This window comes from Balaenoptera ricei, chromosome 11 (genome assembly GCF_028023285.1).
Source record: "Balaenoptera ricei isolate mBalRic1 chromosome 11, mBalRic1.hap2, whole genome shotgun sequence".
Classification (NCBI taxonomy): domain Eukaryota; kingdom Metazoa; phylum Chordata; class Mammalia; order Artiodactyla; family Balaenopteridae; genus Balaenoptera; species Balaenoptera ricei.
In genome coordinates, this window is record NC_082649.1 from 40,208,132 (window position 1) to 40,231,973 (window position 23,842).

The 23,842-nt window shown below is 39.3% G+C and overlaps 1 protein-coding gene and 1 pseudogene across 3 annotated transcripts in view; one reads left to right on the forward strand and one right to left on the reverse strand.

Moving 5' to 3' along the window:
- The window catches only part of ILRUN (inflammation and lipid regulator with UBA-like and NBR1-like domains), a 113,858-nt gene that overhangs the window by 69,965 nt on the left and 20,051 nt on the right, over positions 1-23,842 (forward strand). For 2 of the 3 annotated variants that reach the window (XM_059938893.1, XM_059938894.1), the window contains one exon: positions 21,845-22,173. In XM_059938893.1, coding sequence (XP_059794876.1) covers positions 21,845-22,173 — 329 coding nt within the window. The remainder of the gene's footprint in view (positions 1-21,844; positions 22,174-23,842) is intronic. The other variant, XM_059938895.1, reaches the window with a different exon arrangement.
- Positions 9,405-9,873, reverse strand: LOC132374023 (small ribosomal subunit protein uS14-like; annotated as a pseudogene).

The following is a 23,842-nucleotide window of genomic DNA, read 5'->3' on the forward strand; positions in this document are numbered from 1 at the left end:
AGCTCACCAAAAGACTGAGGCCTAATCATAGGACTGCAGAATGCTTCCCCTCCCCCTACACCTAAAAGGCTCTTTTCTGCAGTTCCTTTTACACAGTATATTCATGTACACCTTTCAGCAGAAAAGGAAAAGACAAAAAACACAGTTTGAAGAGACTGAACAAGCATCAGAACCAGAGTCAGACATGACAGGAGTGTTAGAATTATCAGACCAGGGATTTTTAAAATCTGTGGTTAATATGCTAAAGATTTTAATGGAAAAAGTAGACAACATGCAAGAACAGATGGATAATGTAAGCAGAAAGGTAGAAATTCTAAGAAAACAAAACAAAACAAAAAAGGCAGAGATCAAAAACTGTAATAGAATTGAAGAATGCCTTTGATGGGCTCATTAGTAGACTGGACCCAGCTGAGAAAAGAATTTCTGAGCTTGAGGATATGTCAGTAGAAACTTTCAAAACTAAAAAGCAAAGAGAAAAAAGACTGGGAAAAGAAATGGAAAAGACTACCCAAGAACTGTGGGACAACTACAAAAGATGTAACATATGCATAATTGGAATACTAGAAGGAGAAGAAAGAAAGGAACAGAAGAAATATTTAAAGTAATAATGACTGAAAATTTTCCTAAATTAACATCAGACACCAAACCACAGACCTAGGAAGCTAAGAGAACACCAAGGAAAATAAATGCCCAAAAAACTACACATAGGTGAATCATATTCGTAATGCAGAAAATCGACGATAAAGAAAAAATCCTGAAAGAAGCCAGAGGAGAGAAACAGTTTACTGATAGAGAAACAAAAATAAAAGTTATATATGACTTCTCCTCAGCAATCATGTAAGGAAGCAGAGAGTGAAGTGAAATATTTAAAATACTGAGGGAAAAAAAAAACCTCCCAGCCTAGGATTTGGTACTTTGCAAAGTTATCCTTCAAAAGTTGAGGAGAAATAATTTCTCAGACAAACCAAAATTAAGGGAATTTGTTGCCAGTAGTCTTCCCTTGCACGAAATGTGAAAGTTCTTCAGAGAGAAGGAAAACTGTAGGTCGCAAACTCAGATCTATACAAAGAAAGAAAACACATTGGAGAATGAGTAAGTGAAGGTAGGATTAAAAGTCTTATCCTTTTAAAAGTTTCTTATTCTTGTTTAAAAATATGTTATTTATTTGTTTATTTATTTATTTATTTATTTAATATGGCTGCGCTGGGTCTTAGTTGCGGCACATGGGATCTTCGTTGCCGCCTGCAAGATTTTCATTGCATCATGCGGGATCTTTAGTTGCATCATGCAGGATCTAGTTTCCTGACCAGGAATGGAACCCAGGCCCCCTGCACTGGGAGTGTGGAGTCTTAACCACTGGACCACCAGGGAAGTCCCTATTTTTCTTATTCTTAATTGATTTAATATAACAATTTGTTCAAAATAATAACCGCAACAGTGTAATCAATTATGTATGCTTGTGTTCAATTATATGTGTTTGTGTGTATCTGTGTGTGTATACATACATATATATACATATATGTGTGTGTGTGTGTATATGAATAAGTGAAATGAATGACAGCAGTGATACAAGGGACAGGAGGGAGAGATTAGGAGTATTTTGCTATTATATGATACCTGCACTATCCATGAAGTGGGTAGTGTCATTTATGATTTCACTTGGATTAGTTGTAAATGTACATTGCAAACTGACAACCTCATTAAAAGAAAAAAAACTAATTGTTATGCTAAGAAAGGAGAGAAAATGGAATCATGTAAAATGTTCAATTAAAACCTAAAAGGCAGAAAAAGAGTAGAAGAGAAAAATCAGAACAAAGAACAAGAGCAACAAATAGAAAACAGTAACAAATATGGTAGATATTAATCCCGCTATATCAATAACCACTTTTAAACCTCAGTAGTCTAAATGTACAAATGAAAGAGATTGTCAGAATGGATCACAAAACAAGACCCAACTCTACGTTGTTTTCAAGAAAATTCTAATATAAATGTACATATACATTAAGAATAAAGGGATGGAGAAAGATGTACTGTGCTAACACTAATCCAAAGAAAGCAGAAGTAGCTATATTCGCAGACTTCAGACCAAAGAAAATTATCAGGGATAAAGAGGGATAGTATATAATGGTAAAGGGGTTAGTACTCCAGGAAGACATAAGAATTCTTAATGTATATGTGCCTAACAACAGGATATCAAACTCTGTGAGGCAAAACTGATAGAACTGAAAGGAGAAATAGACGAAGTCTCCACTATTTTAGTTGGAGACTTCAACACTTCGTTATCAGAAATGGACAGACCCAGCAGGCAGAAAACCATAAGGACATAGTTGAGCTCAACAACACCATCATTATGCTGGATATAATTGACATCTGCAGACTACTTCATCCAACAGCAGCAGAATAGACATTCTTCTGAAGCTCACATGAAACTTTTCACCAAGGTAAACCAGATTCTGGGCCATAAAACACCTTAACAAACTTAAAAGAATAGAAGTTATACAGTGTATCCTCTCACACCACAATGGAATTAAACTAGAAAGCAACAACAGAAAGATAGTGGAAAAATCCCCACACTTCTGAATAACATATGGATCAAAGAAGAAATCTCAAGAGAAATCTAAAAATACTTTGAACTAAATGAAAATGAGAATAACACCTATCAGAATTGTGAAATGCAGCTAAAGCAGCACTCAGAGGGGAATTTATAGCATTGAATACATATGTTAGAAAAAAAGAAAAACCTAAAATCTATAATCTAAGCTTCCACTTTAGGAAACTAGAAAAATAAGAGCAAATTAAATCAGAAGAAAAATACAGATTAGAGCAGAAGGCAGTGAAATTGCAAATAGAAAATCAATAGAGAAAATCAGTAAAACCTAAAACTGGTGTTTTGAAAAGATTGATCTAAGTCAGTAACCTCTGGCCAGGCTAAGAAAAAAAAGGAGAAGATACAAATTACTAAAATCAGAAATGAAAGAGAGAGCATCACTACAGATCCCATGCACATTCAACGGATAATAGAGGAATATTATGAGCAAGTCATGTTGGTAACAAACAGATGTAATGCCCATAAATTTGATAACTTAGGTGTAATGGACCAATTTCTTGAAAGGTGCACTCTGCCGGAGCTCACCCAAGAAGAAATAATCTGTATAGGCCATATCTATTAGAGAAATTAAACCAACAATTAATAACCTTACAAAACAGAAAGTGTCAGGCTCAGATGAGTTCACTGGTGAATTCTACCAGACATTTAAGAAAGAAATTTTACCACTACTCTGGAATCTCTTCCAGAAGAGTGAAGCAGAAAGAATACTTTCTGACTCATTCTATGAGGCCAGCATTACCCTAATGCCAAAACCAGACAGACAGTACAAGGAAAGAAAATCATAGACCATTATCTCTCATGAACATAGATGCAAAAATCATCAACAAAATATTAGCAAATCAAATCCAACAATGTGTAAGAAGAATAACATACGCTATGACCAAATGAAATTTTTCCCAGACATGCAAGGCTGGTTCAACATTCAAAAATCAATTAATATAACCCATTATATCAACAGGCTAAGAAGAAAAGTCAGGGGCTTCCCTGGTGGCGCAGTGGTTGAGAGTCTGCCTGCCAATGCAGGGGACACGGATTCGAGCCCTAGTCTGGGAAGATCCCACATGCCGCGGAGCAGCTGGGCCTGTGAGCCACAATTACTGAGCCTGCGCGTCTGGAGCCTGTGCTGCGCAACAAGAGAGGCTGCAATAGTGAGAGGCCCGTGCACCGCGATGAAGAGTGGCCTCTGCTTGCCGCAACTAGAGAAAGCCCTCGCACAGAAACGAAGACCCAACACAGCCATAAATAAATACATAATTTAAAAAAAAAATAAAGGGCTCAGGAACAATTTGGGCCCCAGCCCTTTTTCAAAAAAAAAAAAAAAGAAGAAGAAAAGTCACATGTTCATATCGATAGATACAGAAAAACCATTTGTTAAAATCCAACACCTATTTGTGATTAAACTCTCAGGGAACTAGGAAGAAAGGAGGGGATCTCTCTCTACTTGATAAAGACTATTTACAAAAAATCTTCAGCTAATATCATACTTAATGATGAGAAATTAGAAGTTTTCTGCTCAGATCAGAAGTGAGGCAAAGGAAAATCCACTGCTTTTCAACATCGTACTGGGCGTCCTAGCTAGTGCAATAAGACAATTAAAGGAATTAAAAAATATTCAGGTTGGGAAGGAGGAAATAAAACCGTCTTTTTTTTTGCAGATGGCAAAATTTGAAAGAATCAACAACAACAAAAAATCCTGGAACTAATAAGCAACTATAACAAGGTTGCAGGATACAAGATTGATTTACAAAAATTAAATGCTTTCCTATAAACCAGCATGAACACGTTGAATTTGAAATTAAAAACACATTACCATTTATGTTTTTATCCCCCCAAAATAAAGTACTTAAGTGTAGAGCTATCCAAGTGTGAACAAGATCTATATGAGGAAAACAACAAAATTCTGATGGAAAGAATCTGAGAAGAACTAAGTAAGTGAAGAGATATTTCATGTTCATGGATAGGAAGACTCAGTATTTTCAAGGTATTAGTTCTTCCCAGCTTGACGTGCAGATTGAACACAGTCCCAATCAAAATCCCAGCAAGTTATTGTGTGGAAATCAACAAACTGATTCTAAATTATATACAGAAAGGCAAAAGACCCAGAGTAGCCAATTCAACAATGGAGAAGAACAAAGTTGGAGAATGGACACTCTCTGACTTCAAGACTTCCTATAAAGTAACCAAGATATTGTTGTAATGGTGAAAGAATAAACAAATAGATAATTGGAACAGAAGAGAGAGCCCAGAAATGGACTGACACAAATATAGTCAACTGATCTTTGACAAAGAAGCAAAGACAGTACACTGGAGAAAAGATACTCTTTTCAACAAATGCTGCCAGATCAAGTAGACATCTACATGTAAAAAAATGAATCTACACACAGGTCTTACATCCTTCACAAATATTAACTCAAAATGGATTATAAATCTAAACATAAAATGCAAAACTGTAAAACTCCTAGAAGATAACATAGGCAAAAACCTAGATGATCTTGGGTACGGCCATGACTTTTTTTGGTTGTGCCTCACAGCTCATCAAACCGGAGCCCTCGGCAGTGAAAGCATGGAGTCCTAACCATCAGACTGCCAGGGAATTTCCCATGACTTTTTTTTTTTAATTGAAGTATAGTTGATTTACAATATTGTGTTTCAGGTGTGCAGCAGAGTGAATTGATTATAGGCAATGACTTTTTAAATGCAACACCAAAGGGGCATGATCTAAAGAAAGAATTGATAAGCTGGAGTTCATTAAAATTAAAAACTTATGCTCTGTGAAAGACAGTGTCAAGAGAATGAGAAGACAGGCCACAGACTGGGAGAAAACATTTGTAAAAGACACATCTGATAAAGAACTATTATCCAAAATATACAGAAAGCTCTTAAAACTCAATAATAAGAAAACAACTCAGAAAACAAGCAAAAAAAGAGTTGAACTGACATCTCACCAAAGAAGATATACAGGTGCAAATAAGCATATAAAAAGATTTTCAACATTATGTCATTAGAGAGTTGCAAATTAAAATAAGTTACCACTACCTACCTGTTAGAATGGCTAAAATCTGGAACACTGACAATGCCAAATGCTGGCAAGGATGTGGAGCAACAGAAACTCTCATTTATTGCTGGTGAGAATGCAAAGTGGTACAGTCACTTTGTTAGGCAGTTTGGCAGTTTCTTACAAAACTAAAATATTCTTACCATATTTACAGCAGTTATATTCATAATTGCCAAAACTTGGAAGCAATCAAAACATCCTTCAGTAAGTGAATGGATAAATAAACTTTGGTACATCTAGACAGTGGAATACTATCCAGCACAAAAAAGAAATGAGCTTTCACTTCATGAAAAGATACAGAACACCCTTAAGTGCATATTTCTATATGAAAGAAACCAATCTGAAAAGGCTACATACTGTATGATTCCAACTATATAACATTCTAGAAAAGGCTAAACTGTGGAAACAGTGGTTGCCAGGGGCTAGGGGAGGGAGGGATGAATAGGCAGAGCACAGAGGATTTTTAGGGCAGTGAAACTATTCTGTGATACTGTAGTGGTGGAAACATGTCATTATACATTTATTAAAACTCATAGAATGTGCAACACAAGAGTGAACTCTGACGTAAACTATGGACTTTGGGTGATAATGATGTGTCTGTGTAGATTCATCAGTTGTAACAAATACACCACTTTTATGTAGGATATTGATAGTAAAGGAGATTTTATGTATGTGGAAGCAGAGAGTATATTATCTTCTCAGTTTTGCTGTGAACCTACATCTTCTAAAAATAAAGTCTTAAAAATAATGAACTCTATTAAAACTTATTTTCAATAATAAAAAATAGTAAACATTAGGAAATAATAACTTTCTAGGTCAAATGGTGTCTGAAGGGGCTTTCCCAGATATGCAGTATTTTAACTAAAAAGATTCAGATTGGTGACAGGGTATCACATTTCCAGATTGCAGTAAATAAGCATAAACTCTGGTTGAGCATGACTAATGCAGTTTGGCATGAGTTGAGGGTTCTGTGTGCAAAAGAGTGGGAGGTAGATCGAAGGTGATGGTACTCTGAAGAATATTTACATCCACAGGTCATCTGGAAGAGGGATGAGTAGCAGAGTGTCATGGCCCAGACTAAAAGGCCCAAAGCACTGTACCTCTGCTGTGAGAGGGTGGCGAGGGTGGCTCCCTTTGTAGGATTGGGAAGTCCCAATGGCCATGAGTGAGTCCCAAGACCCCCTGTGTGTGGATGTTGCTACTTCAGTCTAGGGATGAATAGTCATTCATTCCCTCAAAGTTCTGTGCCCAGATTCAAGCCAGGAAAATTTTTGGCCTGTTAATAAGGGCCTGCAGTGGAAATGAAGAGGAAGGGATACTTAGGAAGATTGGGTAGGACCAAAGAGATGAAGAAAGTGAAAAATGAGAAAAATAAAAGGAGAATGAAGAAACATTTAAGAAGTTCTGCTTTGTCTCTGTCTGACTCTGACTTGTCAGTGAATGTGATGTCTGTAATGTAGTTCTCTTTGGAGAGAATGTTGAGGGGGAGGGGTATCTAGTTTCTTTGTTTTGCTAGTTCTCACATTGGTCCAGCTAGGATGATGATGTTGACTGGGAGCAGTTTCCCTGAAGCCAGAAACAAAGCCCATCCTCTTTTAGGAGGAGGGGGAAAGGAGAGTTGATGTAGTACATTATCAAAGATCTCACCAAGGATAACTAATTACCATCAGTAATGCTGTTTTACCCTTTTTGTCCATAATTATGTCAAAGATAGCGTTTGAGTTTCTTAAAAAAGACAGATGGGGCTTATATCTTGTTATTATGCTTTTTAGTATTCAAAACATACATAGTACCTCTGTAGAAAGACATCAGAGTCCTAAGTTAAACCTTACTTTAAAGCACATGTACCAAGAAGAACAGATCTTTTTCTTTCTTTTTTTAATGGAACTACTTAAGGTTGAATTAAGTAAATCAGTTGCTAGTCTAAAATTTGACTTTCTGGTTCTTGAACTAAATACTTGGAAGTACTTCTTCTGTTCGAATATTCTATTTTAAATTACCGTTTGGTAAAAATACTACAGATATGAAGAAGCACCAAGTGTGTCACAATCAGATTGGTTGAGAAATGCAGCAGAAGTAGTGAAGGAATGAGAATTCCAGCCACTTTTCTCCCTATTTGCATGTAAAATGGACAATATTTAAATGTTAAGCCCTTTTATCCAATGTTACATTTAAGTGTTTTTCAAAGTTAATACAAAACGATTGTTAAAATGCCAGTTTTAATCTGTATATTTTTTGTCAGTTACATACGTTTGGCTCTTAATGTGCTATAGTTTTGATTCCCTGTGTTACCCTTAAAACATAATTATACTTTGAGATTTAAATTAGCAATTTAAGTTGCTTAAATGTACTTTTGTACTATATTTTCTGCAATTGTGCTATCATCCACTCAGTTATACTTTATTAGTAGGCTATAAAATTTCAAATTATTAAGACGTTAATATTTCCTTCTTTTCTGTCAGGAATAGTTGTCTCCATAAGTACTGTGTCTTTCCTGGTTGGTGGAACACTCAAAACTGACCAGGGGTGGGGGGAAAGTGCTGCCTGAAGTTATAGATAAGTACTAGTCCAGGAGTTAAAAGATCTGACCTCTGGTTTTGATTCTGCCACATAATATATTAGTGATTGATCTTGAGCAACTAATTCAAAGGTACTGGGCCTCAGGGTTTTGTTTGTTTGTTTGTTTGAATTGTGGTGAAATACACATAACTATTTACCATCTTAACCATTTTTAAGTATACAGGTCAGTGGCATTAAGCTCATTCACATTGTTATACAGCCATCATCACTATCTATCTCCAGAACTCTTGCAAAACTGAAACTCTGTACCTATTAAATAATAACTCCTCTTCTCCCTCTCCCTCCAGCCCCTGACAGCCACCATTCTACTTCCTGTCTCTGAATTTGACTACTCTGGGTACCTCATATAAGTGGTATCATACAGTTTTTGTCCTTTTGTGACTGGCTTTTATTTCAGTTCATGTTAAAGGTTCATCCAAGTTGTAACATGGCTGAGAATTTTCCAACTTTACAAGGCTGAATAATCCATTGTATGTATATCCCACACTTTTAAAATCATTTATCTATCAATGTACACTTCGATTGCTTCTACCTTTTGGTATTATGAATAATGCTGTTATGAAAACGGGTATACAAATATCTCTTTGAAACTCTGCTTTTAGTTCTTTTGGGTATATACCTAGAAGTGGGATTGCTGGACCATATGGCAATTCTATTTTTAATTTCTTAAGGAAATGCCATACTGGTTTCCATAGTGGCTGTACCATTTTACCCTCCCACCAGTGTACAAGGGTTCCAGTTTCTCCACATCCTTGCCCAGACTTGTTATTTTCTGTTATTTTGACAGTAGCCATCCTAATGAGTGTGAGGTAGTATCTCATTATGGTTTTGATTTGTAGTTCCCTAATGATGAATGATATCAAGCATCTTTACCTGTGCTTTTAGGTCCTTCAGTTTGTTCAAGTCCTTTGCCCATTTTTCCCCCCAGTGTGAATACTTTTATATAACTGAGGGAAAATAAGCCACATATTTTGAAGATGAATCCGTTGAGAAGATAATCGTAAATTTTTAAAAGGAGATTTCTGTAGTCAGTTGACTATTCCATTCACATTAAAACTCTCACAATTGAAAAGGGTTTTTGTTTTTGTTTTAATGTACAAAGAGCTAGCATTGTTTCTGCGGTAAGGTAGATGTCCTGGATGAACCATTCAAGAAGTTGGCTTAGTCCAACTTAATGAAGCCTATATCCTTCGTGTACTGTTGGAAACACTGGTGGTACATATTGAGGTTGTACTTTTGGATCAGACTTGCAGGGTTTTTTTTAAATTTATTTATTTTTGGCTGTGTTGGGTCTTCGTTTCTGTGCGAGGGCTTTCTCCAGTTGCGGCAAGCGGGGGCCACTTCTCATCGCGGTGCGCGGGCCTCTCACCATCGCGGCCTCTCCCGTTACGGAGCACAGGCTCCGGATGCGCAGGCTCAGTAGTTGTGGCTCACGGACCCAGTTGCTCCGCGGCATGTGGGATCCTCCCGGACCAGGGCTCGAACCCGTGTCCCCTGCATTGGCAGGCAGATTCTCAACCACTGCGCCACCAGGGAAGCCCGGACTGTGCAGGTTTGAGCAGATGCAGCAAGAGCAAGAACCCTGGCCTGATTTTCTTGGATGGCTCCATTAGAGCTGCTGGTGACCCATCTTGCTTTCTCGTATGTAGCGAGGCAAAAGGCCCTTTGCGCATTTTAAAATCAGGTTATTAGTTTTATTTTGTAGGAGTTCTTTATATATTTTGGATATTTGCCCATTATCAGATATTGATTTGTAAATATTTTCTCCATTCCGGTGTTTGCCTTTGCACTCTGTTGATTGTGTCCTTTGATGCACAAAAGTTTTAATTTTGATGTAGTCCAGTTTATCTTTTTTCTTTGGTTGCCTGTGCTTTTGGAGTCAAATCCAAGAAATCGTTTCCAAATCCAGTATCATGAAGCTTTCCTTCTGTTTTCTTCTCAGAGGTTTAGTTCGTACGTTTAGATCTTTGATCCATTTTGAGTTAATTTTTGTATATGGTGTAAGGTAAGGATCCAAATTCATTCTTTTGCATGTGGATATCCAGTTTTCTCAACACCATTTGTTGAAAAGACTTCCCTTCCCCATTGAATGCTCTTAGTATTCTTGTCAAAAATCATTTGACTATAAATGTGAGGGTTTATTTTTGAGCTCTCCATTCTATTCCATGGTCTATATGTCTGTCTTTCTGCCAATACCACACTATTTTGATTACCGTAGTTTTGTAGTAAGTTTTGAAATCAAGGAGTGTGAGACCTAACTTCTTTTTCAAAATTATTTGGCTCTTAGTGATGCTGAGATCAATCAAAGGGTTCAAGTGGTGACAGCCTGATCCCTCCAAAGGTCCTCCCCATCAACCAACCTTTTTTTTTTTTTTTTAAATTTATTTATTTATTTATTTATTTTTGGCTGTGTTGGGTCTTCGTTTCTGTGCGAGGGCTTTCTCTAGTTGCGGCAAGCGGGCGCCACTCTTCATCGCGGTGCGCGGGCCTCTCACTATCGCGGCCTCTCTTGTTGCGGAGCACAGGCTCCAGACGCGCAGGCTCAGTAGTTGTGGCGCACGGGCTTAGTTGCTCCGCGGCATGTGGGATTTTCCCAGACCAGGGCTCGAACCCGTGTCCCCTGCATTGGCAGGCAGATTCTCAACCACTGCGCCACCAGGGAAGCCCCCAACCAACCTTTTGTCTAATGGTTTTGTTCATTGATTATTGCCTGAATCATTTCAATTAGGGATTACAAAGTGGCAATTTTTTTCCCACATATATTAGCTAGAGTAGTTTTGGGCGGAGGAAACTTTTCTTTATCAACAATGACTTATTTTCCTGAAATTCAGTTTTACAAATAAGGCTAGATTAAATGCTTAATTCTTTACCTTTAATTGCCAGTTTTTTAGAATAAGGGTTTGGTGCTTTATTTACTTTCAGTGAAACTAGTGAATGAAGAGGAGGATTAAAGATTATATTCCCTTTTTATAGGTATCATAAACGCTTAGATTTTATATAGGAAACCTGTTTTACTGTCATTGGTAGAGTCCTCCAGCAACAGTTAGACATAGGCAATCATCAGACATTACTCTTAGCATTGAATCTAACTTCCAACAGTGCAACACAGTAAACATTATTTTTTTAATGTCACACTGCTAAGTACTTCTGCATAAATAATTTTCTTTCTTTTTTTTAAATAATTTTCTATTTATTGAGCACCTATCCTGTGTCAGTCACCATCCTAGGAAAATTATTTTTAAGCTCCAATTCTTACTCCTGTCCCCCTTTGGCCTAGTGTTTTGGTTTTTTTTTTTCTTGAATATGTAGAACATTTCTGTGATCCTAAGTCTCAATTTAGGAATGATATATTTAGAAAGGTCTCCCTCCCGTTCTGTCCCCTTCAGATAGTGCCTTCCTCCTCTTATAGGTACTCATTTTTATTTATTCATTTATAGATTATCCATTCAGTGTTGCATTTTGTTTTGTTTTGCAGACACCAGCAAATGTATATAAATGTGTCCTTTTTCTTACAAAGAAGTGTCATAACTATAGATATTGATCTGCATCTTACTTTTTTTTCACTTCATAATTATATTCTAGAGATCACTGTAGAAATATTCATTCCTTTTTATGGCTGTGGCGTATCCCCTCAGGTAGATATGTCTTCATTTTTCTAGCTTAGTCCTCACTGATGGACATTTGAGTTATTTTAAACTTCTTCCAATATAAAATTAGAAAAATTTTTTAAAATCCTTTGGAGATGTAATATTGGTACACATTATTATTTTACATGCCTTGAAACAATAACTATAGATTGGATTGATAAAAAAAAAATTTCTTGCTGTTACATATAATGTAGTATTATTAATTTTCCTCCTCCAGCTTCTTCCCCATTTCTCTGCTCTCTTGCATAGCAGAAGTCCTTCAAACATTTAGTATCAGTAATGGCTATCTCCACCTCCTGTTTCCTCGTCGAATTTTTTCCGTTCAGGCTTCTGTCCCTACCACTCCACTAAAACTGCTGCTCTTTTCAAAATCACCAGTGACCTGCATGATACTACACCCAGTGCTTTGTTCTCAGTTTTCAAGTTACTTGATTTATTAGCTGCATTGGACCCACTTAATAACTCTGTTTCCCTTGAAACGCTTTTGTCATTAGGCTTCTAGAATACTATATACTCCTGGTTTTTCTTTATTCTTGGGGCTGCTCCTTCTCTTTCTTTATTTGACCTCCTTATCATTGAATTCACTCCTCTTGCCTTATGTTATCAGCTGGTGGGGAGAGGGCAGTTGTACAGGAAGGGAAGACTGGTAGGAAGGGGTGGAGTCTCTGCTTCTAGGAGTTGAGGCTGGGAGGGGGAAGAGAGGAAGGCGTCTGGGTTCAGAGATCACCTGAAACAAACCTGTAGTCTGACAAAACCAGATAGACATATGTGGTGAGGGAAGGCACTCCAGGTGACCTGTGGGATGCCGTGCAGTAAGAGGGAGGAGGGAAGCAGCTTCTGTAAGGTTGGGTTCCTGCTGAAGGATTCTCAGGAGGCTCTAGGGAAGTGGGATCAATTTTGGATTAGCTGCTGTTTCTGAGGCAGGACTAGAAGTGAGGATTAATTAGGGCTTGGGTGCTATCGTGGGTGGCAGTTGGGTATCCTTAGTAATAGACGGCTGTAACAAAGCTGGTCTGGGGGCGTCGTTGGTAAGAAAGCAGTAGGCATTCAAAGAGAGGGTCATTATAGCATTTTACAGCTGCTGTATGACCTTGGGAGAAATAGTGTTTCCTATTATCTTTGTACCTGCCTTTATCTGCGTCCTCCCAGCCTGATTAATGGTAATTTTGGGTTTTTTTTCCCATTCTGAGCTGATTTTCATCTTTTGTCTCAGACATGTTTTCACTCTTTGTTTCACGGCACTGATTTTACTGGGTTTGGGAAGTAGGGATCCTTATTTCCTCAGACCTGAAGTAAATAACTAAGTGATTAAATGATTGCGATTACCTGCCCCCCCTACCCCCCAGCCACACACACAAGTTAAGGCAAAAGCTCATGTTTTTTTTTTTTTTTAATTTTTATTTTTGTCTGCATTGGGTCTTCATTGCGGTGCGGGTGCTTCTCTTGCTGCGGAGCACGGGCTGTCGGTGCACGGGCTCATTAGTTGTGGCGCGCGGGCTCAGTAGTTGTGGCTCGCGGGCTCTAGAGCGCAGGCTCAGTAGTTGTGGTGCAAGGGCTTAGTTGCTCCGCAGCATGTGGGATCTTCCTGGACCAGGGATTGAACCCGTGTCCCCTGCATTGGCAGGCGGATTCTTAACCACTGCGCCACCAGGGAAGTCCCTCATGATTATTAAATAGGGCATGATTTGAAAAAATTGTGAAGAGGAGTAGTCTCTTTTTTGTTGCCATTTCTGCTTTTCTTTCTGAGCCCCTCTTCCTATTATGGGCACTGGGGACTCCTCACTGTCCTGTCTCATCCAGGCTTCCAGTGCTCTTTCCTAGGCTTCTCTTTATCTTCTCCCCTTTGTGAACTTGTGCCCGTTGGTTGATCTGATAATGGTGTTAATGTAGCTTAATATGTTCTTTTAGGGGGCATTTGCACTTTAAAATGAAATTCCTGAGAATAATATGAAACTAAGGAATAAGTATTTAATGCACACTGTGGCAAGATGGGGTGGGGAGTGAGAATGGGTAGGGAAGCAGAGCTGAGTAGAGGCAGCCCTTCAACAGTCACTCTGCTGTAGATGGGGCCTGAGCCCCAGAGATCAGGAGTTGTCCTCCGAGGAGCTAATGAACTGGAGTCTGGCTGTCCCATCTTCCCCCATAGATGCTGAGGTAGGTGTTGTGTTCATAGATAGTGAAAGTATCTGAGTGCCTGGGCAGGTGTCGTGAGAGCCAGGCATGTGTTGAGTAAACAGTGTAGAAAAACGGACTGGAAGTTGAGACTGGGAAGAGACAGACACAAAGATGAGGAGATACTCATAATGTTGACCTTTGCACTACTTACTGTCAGGGCGTGTTTCAGGCCACTAGTTTACCAGTGCTCAGACTCTCTCCTTTCAAGCCTCTCTCACTGAAGCCAGGCAGCACATATCCAGCCTTCCTCCTCTAGAAATGAAATGTGAGCCCGTAGCTTGTAGCCCAGCAGCTGACTAGAGCCTGTTTACCTCTGCAGACCCAAGTTGTTTCTTAACTCTCAGGGGAAATGTGGGGTTCCTGTTGTGCTATGAAGATGAGTTGAGCTTTAGGAAGGATTTGAATTCGCAACCTCCAAATCTAGAAGTGGCCTCCCTGGTAATCTTGTAGGTACATGCAGGCTAAAGCTAGCCTGTGTCTCCTGGTGCTCTTACAGCTCTTAGGGACGAGCCCAAGGTAGTTGCTCTAGAGATCAGAAGCCTATAAGATTTCATTCCTAGCCACAGTGGGAATTACTTTGAGGTGTCCTTGTAAACTGGATTTTTGAAGGTGGTGCTTTCCCGAGTCCCCTACCCTTTCCCCTTCGGAAACCCACACCAAGTGGAACCTATTAATGTGGCAGTTTATTGCTTGCCTTTTGTGGCTTCCATTTGCATCTTCTGTGGGCCAGAGGCAGGCTCTGGAACTAGTCAGGCAGCTTCAGCCAAACATCCACATCAAGATGGTTCATTTGTGCCGTCATTGCTGTTCCCCGTTTGAAGACTGTTAATGTCCTTACCGCACTGCTGAGAAGGGGTTGCACTAGAAGGGCAAGATCTCCCTGCAGATGGGAATGACTCGTGTGTCCAGTTGGTGATGTGGTCTTTTTGAGGCCTCTGAAGAATTGAGCGCGTGACGGCCCCTTCTGCCTGCCCTGCTACAACCTTGTTCTACCCCCTGCTAGATCAAAGCACTCTCCTTTATAGTCACTTCACTACAGAGAGAATTGTTTGTGTTGGCTCCGTTACAACTTTACCTCTTAGTGTTTGAAAGTACACTTTTTTAATGCTATACTAATTTCTTTTAGTAAACTTTGGAACAATTTTAGATTTACAGTAAAGTTTCAGAGGTGATGCAGAGTTCCCATATACCCAGTTTCCCCCATTGTTAGCATCTTACATAATCATGGCACACTTGCTAGAATGAAGATATCAACATTGGTACATTACTATGAATTCAACTGCAAACTTTATTTAGATTTCATCAGTTTTTCCACTCAGGACTCTTCTGTTCCAGAAACCAGTCTAGGGTCCCATATCGCACTTAGTTGTCATGTCTCCCAGTCTCCTCTGGTCTGTGACAATTTCTCAGTCTTTTCTGTGTTTTTCAGGACCCCTGATAGTTTTGAGGAATACTGGCAAGTATCCTTTATATAAAGTATCCTTTATAACAGCGGACCTCAACCTTTTTGGCACCAGGGACCAGTTTTGTGGAAGACAATTTTTCCACGGACGGGGCGGGCTGTGGTTTTGGGATGATTCAAGAACATTACATTTATTATGCACTTTATTTCTGTTATTATTACATTGTAATATATAATGAAATAATTATACAACTCACCATAATGCAGAATCAGTGGGAGCCCTGAGCTTGTTTTCACTTGCCACTCACTGATACGGTTTTGATATGAGTCTGCAAGCAGCTGATTTATTATGGTCTCTGTGCATTCAAACCTCTCTGCTAATGATAATCTGTATTTGCAGCCAATCCCCAGCTCTAGCATCACCGCCTCAGCTCCACCTCAGATCATCAGGCATTAGATTCTCATAAGGAGCGCACAACCTAGATCCCTTGCATGTGCAGTTCACAGTAAGGTTCGCACTCCTCTGAGAATCTAATGCTGCCTCTGACCTGACAGGAGGCGGAGCTCAGGCTGTAATGCGAGCGACGGGGAGTGGCTGTAAATACAGATGAAGCTTCGCTTGCTCACCTGCCAATCACCTCCTGCTGTGCAGCCCAGTTCCTAATAGGCCATGGACAGGTACCAGTCTGTGGCCTGGGGGTTGGGGACCCCTGCTTTATAATGTCCCCCAATCTGAGCTTATCTGATGTTTTCCACATGGTTAGACTGATGTTATGGGTTTGGGGAAGAATACTGTGAAGGTGAAGTGCCCTGTGGGGGTGGAGGGTACTTGATATTTGCATAACATCACTGGTGATATTAACCTTGGTCACTAGGTTGAGTAGTTTGTTTGCCAGTTTCTCCACTGTAAAGTTACTCCTTTTCTCTTTCCCTACTCTATCACTAAGATAGAGTGGATTGGAGGGTGTGTAGAATTTTGTTATTTTTTAAAATATTTATTTATTTATGCCCTGCCGGGTCTTGCAACATGCGAGCTCCTTTTAGTTGCGGCATGAGAACTCTTAGTCTTGGCATGCATGTGGGATCTAGTTCCCCGACCAGGGATTGAACCCGGGCCCCCTGCATTGGGAGCACAGAGTGTTACCCACTGAACCACCAGCGAAGTCCCTGGGGGGTGTATAGAATTAAGCTCCACCTCTTGGAAGGGAGAGTATCTTTATATATTATTTGGAATTCTTTGTAAGGAAGTTTGTCATTTCTTCATTTATTTATATAACTATGGACTCATAGTTAATAAATATACTCATGTATATTTATTTTATAGTTGGAGTTACAATCCGGTGCTACATTATTTATTTTGTTGCCCAGATTGTTCCAGCTCCAGAGGGAGATCTTTCAGGTGGCTCCTGTATCCCTGTAACCTGCCCCTATCCTTTTGTGTTTTGACCACTTCCTTACTTTCTGGTACAACAAGATGTTCCAGGCTTTTCTTATATTTTCCATGCCCCAGCCCTAGAATCAGCCATTTCTCCAAGAAGCCCTTGTTCTTCCTATTGGAGAGTAGTATTTAGAAACTACTGAGCACTAGGTATGTTCATTGCTACAGGGGTATCATTACTTCTAGGCCATCTTAGCAGATAGAGCTAGATAATATATGTATACATACTAACCTTTGCATACAGACATATCTATAATTGTTTCTGTGTTTCGTTTATATTGATGTCTCTGGCTTTAATCCAGTACCACAGGGTTTATTTTAGAATTCCTTCTTTGCTTGCTTTACTGTAATATCCTTCTTTGATAACGAAAAACCTTGCTCTCACCATCCATTTACTTATTTGTTCAACCCAGTATACCTGTACCTGTACTGTACATATATTGTAACCTATATTCCCACAAGAAACAAATTTACCAGTTCTAATATTGTACTGTTTTTAACAGTTCTATTTTAGTGGACAAATCATAGGTGCTTGTTTATATTTATTATGATGTGATTTGACCCATGATGCTAGCTTTTAGATATATGCAAATATTTTTAATATTCTTACCATAATCTGAGATGTCTTTGTATGTCAGCATGATTGATTAAGATTATGGACTTGGGCTCAAAGTAAAATATTTTCCTTTTACTCTACACTTCTCATAGTCTAAACTTAAGAAGTAAAAGGTTATGTTCTCTCTTCAGTAATTTATTACACATTTCTACAAAAGGAAATTTATACTTATTATTAATAAGGTTTATACTTATTATTAAAGGTTTTATCATATGTAAAAAGGACAAGTTGAATGAAATAATATTTACAGTACCTCTAGCTCCAAAGTTCTGGCTCAGGTGCTTTTAAAAAATTACTTTAAGGCAAGACATTCTAAAATTGGTTTCTCCATTGGCTTACTAAGCCCTGACTGTGTAGGCTTGGCACTTGGTTTTACTTTCTTGGCTACTTTTCTAGGACACCATTCTTATTTCATATGTCTGTCAGTAAAGATACTAAAATGGGACTGACTTAACTATAGGTTTCGTTCCCTGGGCACTTGGCTTCCCAAATTCCTGTTGGGAAGAAACAAGTGTGGGTTTAAAAAGCTATACTAAGAGCTGGAAGTTCTTGGTCATCATCATGGTCAACTTCTAACTTGAAGTCTGATCTTAGGCCCATCACTTCTACCTCCAGACCTCAGATCCTTCATCTAGAAAGTGAAGCAGTTCCGTTAGATGACCTCTGATATTCCTTACAGCTGTGATTTTGTCATCAGCAATAGTGAAATATCTGGCTGGCAGTTTTAATCTTAGTAATTAAGGTGTTCTGGCAAGAATTGGAAATGGTCAACCTCTGAAATAAGCTTATTGGGCTCATCTTCATCCTTTTTATTGTTTGATTAAAAGAAACCCACACACACTATGTGTGGGATGAACACGTTCCAAAATGTGAGGTCTATAGGTAGTACCTGGAGGGCTCAGATAGTACCATGTAGAAGGCATGGTGTACTGTTCATAATGACCCATCATGATAGTAACTTTGGAGGATCAGAACTGGAATTTTAATTATTGGTGTTTATAAATCAGTGACTTCTTAAGTGACATTCCTTTTACAGCTACTATGTAGAATCTGTGAACAGTGCAGAAAAATAGCCAAAGTGAAGAGAGTGTGGTGGCTTTAAGTATGATAAGGCCCAGTGAGTTGTATTAAAGAAGCTTTAGTTCTCAAAGCCAGGGGGGAAATGTCATTAGTCTCGTATGCTAACAGCCTTCAGAACAGTCTGTCCTTTCTCATAAGCATTTAGTTTCCTGAGCTAAGAGAACAAAGCCTATTACCTATAGCTGAGTATGCTAAACATACCATGTACTTACAAAAGGATTTTGGAAAACAGATGGGTGGAAGATAAAAGTAGGAATTAATGTACTGTAAGACAAGGCATATCCGCTTGGAAGAAATGAATAGTAGAGTGAAGGAATGTTGCCTTTGGTTAGAAAGCCTAGAATAAGAGAGCACAGAATGAGTCTCCCTCAGGCTGCCTGCCATTGAATTGTTTTTTAAGGCCCATATCATATTGGTTTATGAGATTGAGCAAGTCTTGAATGAAAGTCATCTGACCCACCATTACTGGCACTGTTACAGATTTCTAAGTGAAATGGTACTCTGCCTGTCTTTGTTTACAGTGTTAAATCAGCAGGTTGAACTTTCTTTTTTTTTTTTAATAAATTTTTTTATTTTTATTTTTATTTATTTTTGGCTGTGTTGGGTCTTCGTTGCTGTGCGTGGGCTTTCTCTAGTTGTGGCGAGCAGGAGCTCCTCTTTGTTGCGGTGCGTGGGCTTCTCACTGAGGTGGCTTCTCTTGTTGTGGAGCCTGGGCTCTAGGTGCACGGGCTTCAGTAGTTGTGGCTGGCAGGCTCAGTAGTTGTGGCGCACAGGGTTAGTTGCTCTGTGGTATGTAGTATCTTCCTGGACCAGGGCTTGAACCCGTGTCTCCTGCATTGGCAGGCGGATTCTTAACCACTGCGCCACCAGGGAAGCCCAGGTTGAACTTTTATGATACTAGTTTACGTAAAGATTCACATTTGCTTTAATGGTAAGTGTGTCTGGGATGGATTCCCATTCCTGTGATCCATACTAGTGTTCGTAGTGGCTTTAGCTTCCTCTTCACAAGAGATAAAAAGAGTTGCTCATTATAGAAGTGAACAGTAGATGTCACTGCATCTCTGCTTACTAAGGTTTTGGCTCATAGCTGTTTGGATACAACCAAGTTCTTAATACAGCTTCCAAATCACTAACCTTAAATCGAGTATTTATGGCTATCTGACACTTAAGATCCCCTTCCTCAGCTGTAGAACCCAGATTGAAAATTGAGAACAAACGCAGCCCAAGAGAGTTTTCCTTAGTTTCCTTCAATTTCCTTTTTAGTCTCTTTGTTCTAGGCTTATATATTATACAGTAGTCCCCCACTTATCTGTGGGGCATATGCTCCGAGACCCCTAGTATGGATGTTGAAACCACAGACAGTACTGAACTCTATATATACTGTGTTTTTTCCTATACATACCTACCTATGATAAAGCCTTATTTACAAATTAGGCACAGTAAGAGATTAACAACAATAACTAATAATTCAGTTGAACAGTTATAACAATATACTGTAATCAAAGTTATGTGAATGTGGTCTCTCTCTCTCTCTCAAAATATCTTATTGTCCAAATTTAATGCCTTTTCCATCTTAACTAAGTACTTATCACTCACTGTGGCTCTCAGTTTTGCAGTTTGAAGTGCGACAGCAAAACTGGCACAAGTTTCCTTTTTCCTTCTTCACAACTTGATGGATAGAAGATTTGTTACCATAGGTTTTAGCAGCCTTATTTAGCATATGATTTTTTTCTTTCCTTATTCAGTTGAGAACTTTCACCTTTTCACTTGAAGCACTTTACGGCTTCTCTTTGGCGTATCTGAAGTGCCAGCATCGGTTCTCTTGTGCTTTGGGGCCATTATTAAGTACCATAAGGGTTACTTGAATACAAGCAGTGCTGTACCTGATTGTGATTGTCGATCTGATAACCCAGATGGCTACTAAGTGACTAACAAGCAGATAGCGTATATAGCGTGGATACGATGGACAAAGGGATGATTCACATCCAGATAGGATGGAGCAGGACAGTGAGAGATTTCATCACACTACTCAGAACAGTGTGCAGTGTAAAACTTAGGAATTGTTTACTTCTGGCACTGTCCATTGAATATTTTTGGACCACCATTGACATGGGTAACTGAAACCATGAAAAGTGAATCATGGGTAAAGGGGACTACTGTATTGCCATGTAGCTAACTGATGAAGTTTTATCTGCCTTTTCCTATCAACCTTATACCACTTATTTAGGAGCCTGAACAATTTTTCATATTTGTTTTCAACAAGGTTCACACTTAAAAGCTTCTTGGCCTTTCTATAGCTTGCTTTTTGAAAACCTTCCATCAGGAAAGTAGATGCCACTGTTCTCTGAATTGAGGTGCTGAACATCAAACTGAAGTGCCGCTTACTTTATTCATTTCTTTTTGAACCCATGGCTTTGACAGTTGGGGAAATAAAGAAGTGAATTATGACCAAAAGTCCTATGGTGCATCTTTTAAAACAAATCTCTTATGGTTTCAATGTAGATGGTAGGGTTTCCCTATCTGACAGAAAGGCAAAGTTGGTATTAAATTGGATTATTTTATCAATAGAAAGTCTCAGGCATACTAAATTTTGTTACCTTTTGAACACATAGATGGTGAAAATAGCCAGGGTGGTATCTGTTCTAATATGTCAGGATTAGTGCTGGCTTACACCTGTGTCCTGGTGTAACTAATAACGCCCTCTTTTACTCTCAGTTGTCCTAGTTTGGGCAGGTCACTCTAAATTGCCCCAAAGTGGGGGGAGGGGTGGTTGATAAGTTGCAGTTTTAGTAATTATAAGCATTTTTTTTGACTCAAGAGTTATGCCTGCCCTGAGTTTTCTGAGTTAACCATGTACAAAATAAAGCAAAAACCACAAAGAGCTTGTAATTCTGGAAAAATAGCTTTTGGGTTTCTATATATTGATCATTGTTCCTCTGGAGTAATGATTTCCAAAATATGGTTATGCATCAAAATCAACTAGTAACCTTTTTACAGATAGTTTCATGGGTCTCACCACAGACCTCTGCTGAATTTGTACTAGAGTATGAATTTGACGTTACCAAAAATGTAGAACTGCATGCAATGCAAATGTACTGGATAACTTTGTCAGTAAGCTTCTAAACTATCATGTAGAGGAACATTTCTTCTTATGGTTTGGGTGGTGTTTGGGGTTCTCTGTGATGGCTGCTTTGAGCCTTGAGGGTATGCCTGGCATTGACATGACTTGCCTTTTTGTTTCAGATGTCATCTGGGTCATTCTCAGTGTGGAGGTGGGTGGACTTTTAGGAGTAACGCAGCAGCTGTCATCTTTTGAAACGGAGTTCAACACACAGCCACATCGCAAGGTAGAAGGAAACTTCAACCCGTTTGCCTCTCCCCAAAAGAACCGACAATCAGATGAAAACAACTTAAAAGACCCTGGGGGTTCCGGGTTCGACTCGATCAGCAAAAACACATGGGCTCCTGCTCCTGACCAAACCGAGCAAGATGAGAATAGACTCTCACAGAACTCTGTAAATCTGTCCCCCAGCAGTCACGCAAACAACTTATCAGTAGTGACTTACAGTAAGGTAGGTGCCCTCGGAGAAGAGGAGAAGGGGTAGGTGGTGGGCCTTGGGATTTGTGATACTCCTTCATGGCAAACCTAGAAGCCTAGAATGTTCTTTAAGACTGCTTAGCTCTCCTGCCAATGCAACAGCACAAAAACCTACCCCTTCTCCCCTCCCCCCCTCCCCCATCTCCATGTCCTGTGGATGTTACTCCATCCACATTTATAATTTACTACTGTCTCTGCTCTGGTTTGGGTGCTGAAAGAACAGAGTTCTTTACCTTTAGCATTAAAAAAAAAAACAAAAGAAAGTCAAAATATCACCAGCCATTCTTCCAATGTAAATGTATACCAAGTGTAGAGCAACAGCACACCTTTGGAATTTGTTCCTACTGTGTTTTTTTGGTTTTGGGTGGGGTGTTTTTCCTGAGGAAATAGACAAGCTCAATTATTTATCCTAATGTTGTTGTATCCTATCCAAATGTTGTTGGGCTTCCACTTTATTTACCTAGTTTGCATGTTTTCTTGTTGATGTCTTTCCAGTCTCTTATGGCCCATCTACCTCCTCACCTACAACCCAGAGTGGCCCAAGTGATATTTTGACTTTTCATGTGTGAGGAATAAGTGAGAGAATTGTTTGTTGAGTTAATCATGATTTTAAATATTCTGATTGTTCTAAGACAGTCTTCTAGGTGTTTGATTTCTTGATCTGTTTCGCTTTGCTTGCTGATTAAACAGCACCTTCCATACTCCGCCAAGGTGACTATGGTTCCTGGTTGTTGGTTTTGGTAGGTTGAATAAAGCCCTGATGCTAAGCGCTAACCATTGTAGGTGATTTGTGTGGCAGGGCCTGTGAACTTTCCTGTTCGTTCTTCTCTGATTAATAATATGGTGTATTAGGCCCAGCCTCCCACCTATATAATCGTATAACTGTTAAGTCTTTCCTTGCTTCGTGTTGGCATTCACCCTCAAATTTTTAAAAATAATGTTTATTTGAGGGACAACTTGCTCTGTTGTAAGAATGGCATTTTTCTGACCAGTGCTTTATATGTGGTCTAGATCCAGAGGCAAATTAAGAAAAGAAACTTGGTGATGTGAATTCTCTTTCTCCACAGGGTCTAGTAAGAGGGACTGCATTCAACAGTAGTGCAACAGGATTGATTTATTGGTTGGATGGTCATTATAAAGGGTTGTGTGGAATCATGTTAATCATACAGGATATAAGAGAAGTAAATTGGCAAGGCAATAAATGGCTTATATTTGAGGAAAGACTTCACATCTTAACACTGTAACAAAAGATTTTCCACTAAGTGCCTGTTGCTCTAGATTTCTCTTCCTTAAATTTAACCCTCCAGGGTATGACTGTTCTGGGTGGTATAGGCCCTAGGCTAAGCATGCCCTGTTAGAAGGAGAACTTTAGGACAGTTGAGTGTAATGGGAAGATGAGAGTTGGAGGAGGCAAAACCAGTTGCTCCAGTGCTTTCTGTAAAGGAAGCCCCTTCACCCAACTGTGAACTCCCTGGCTCAGCTATCACTGTAGTCTTAGGAGAGGGCTGGTGTTCCTGGCCAGTGCACTGCACTCGTTTTCCTGAGTTGTGAGCCTGTTAGTTGTTTTTCGCTCCTTTAGGGCTTTAGGGACTGATGCCTTTTAAGTCTGTCATTGCTCTGGCCCGGGGTGGGGTGGGGGTTGT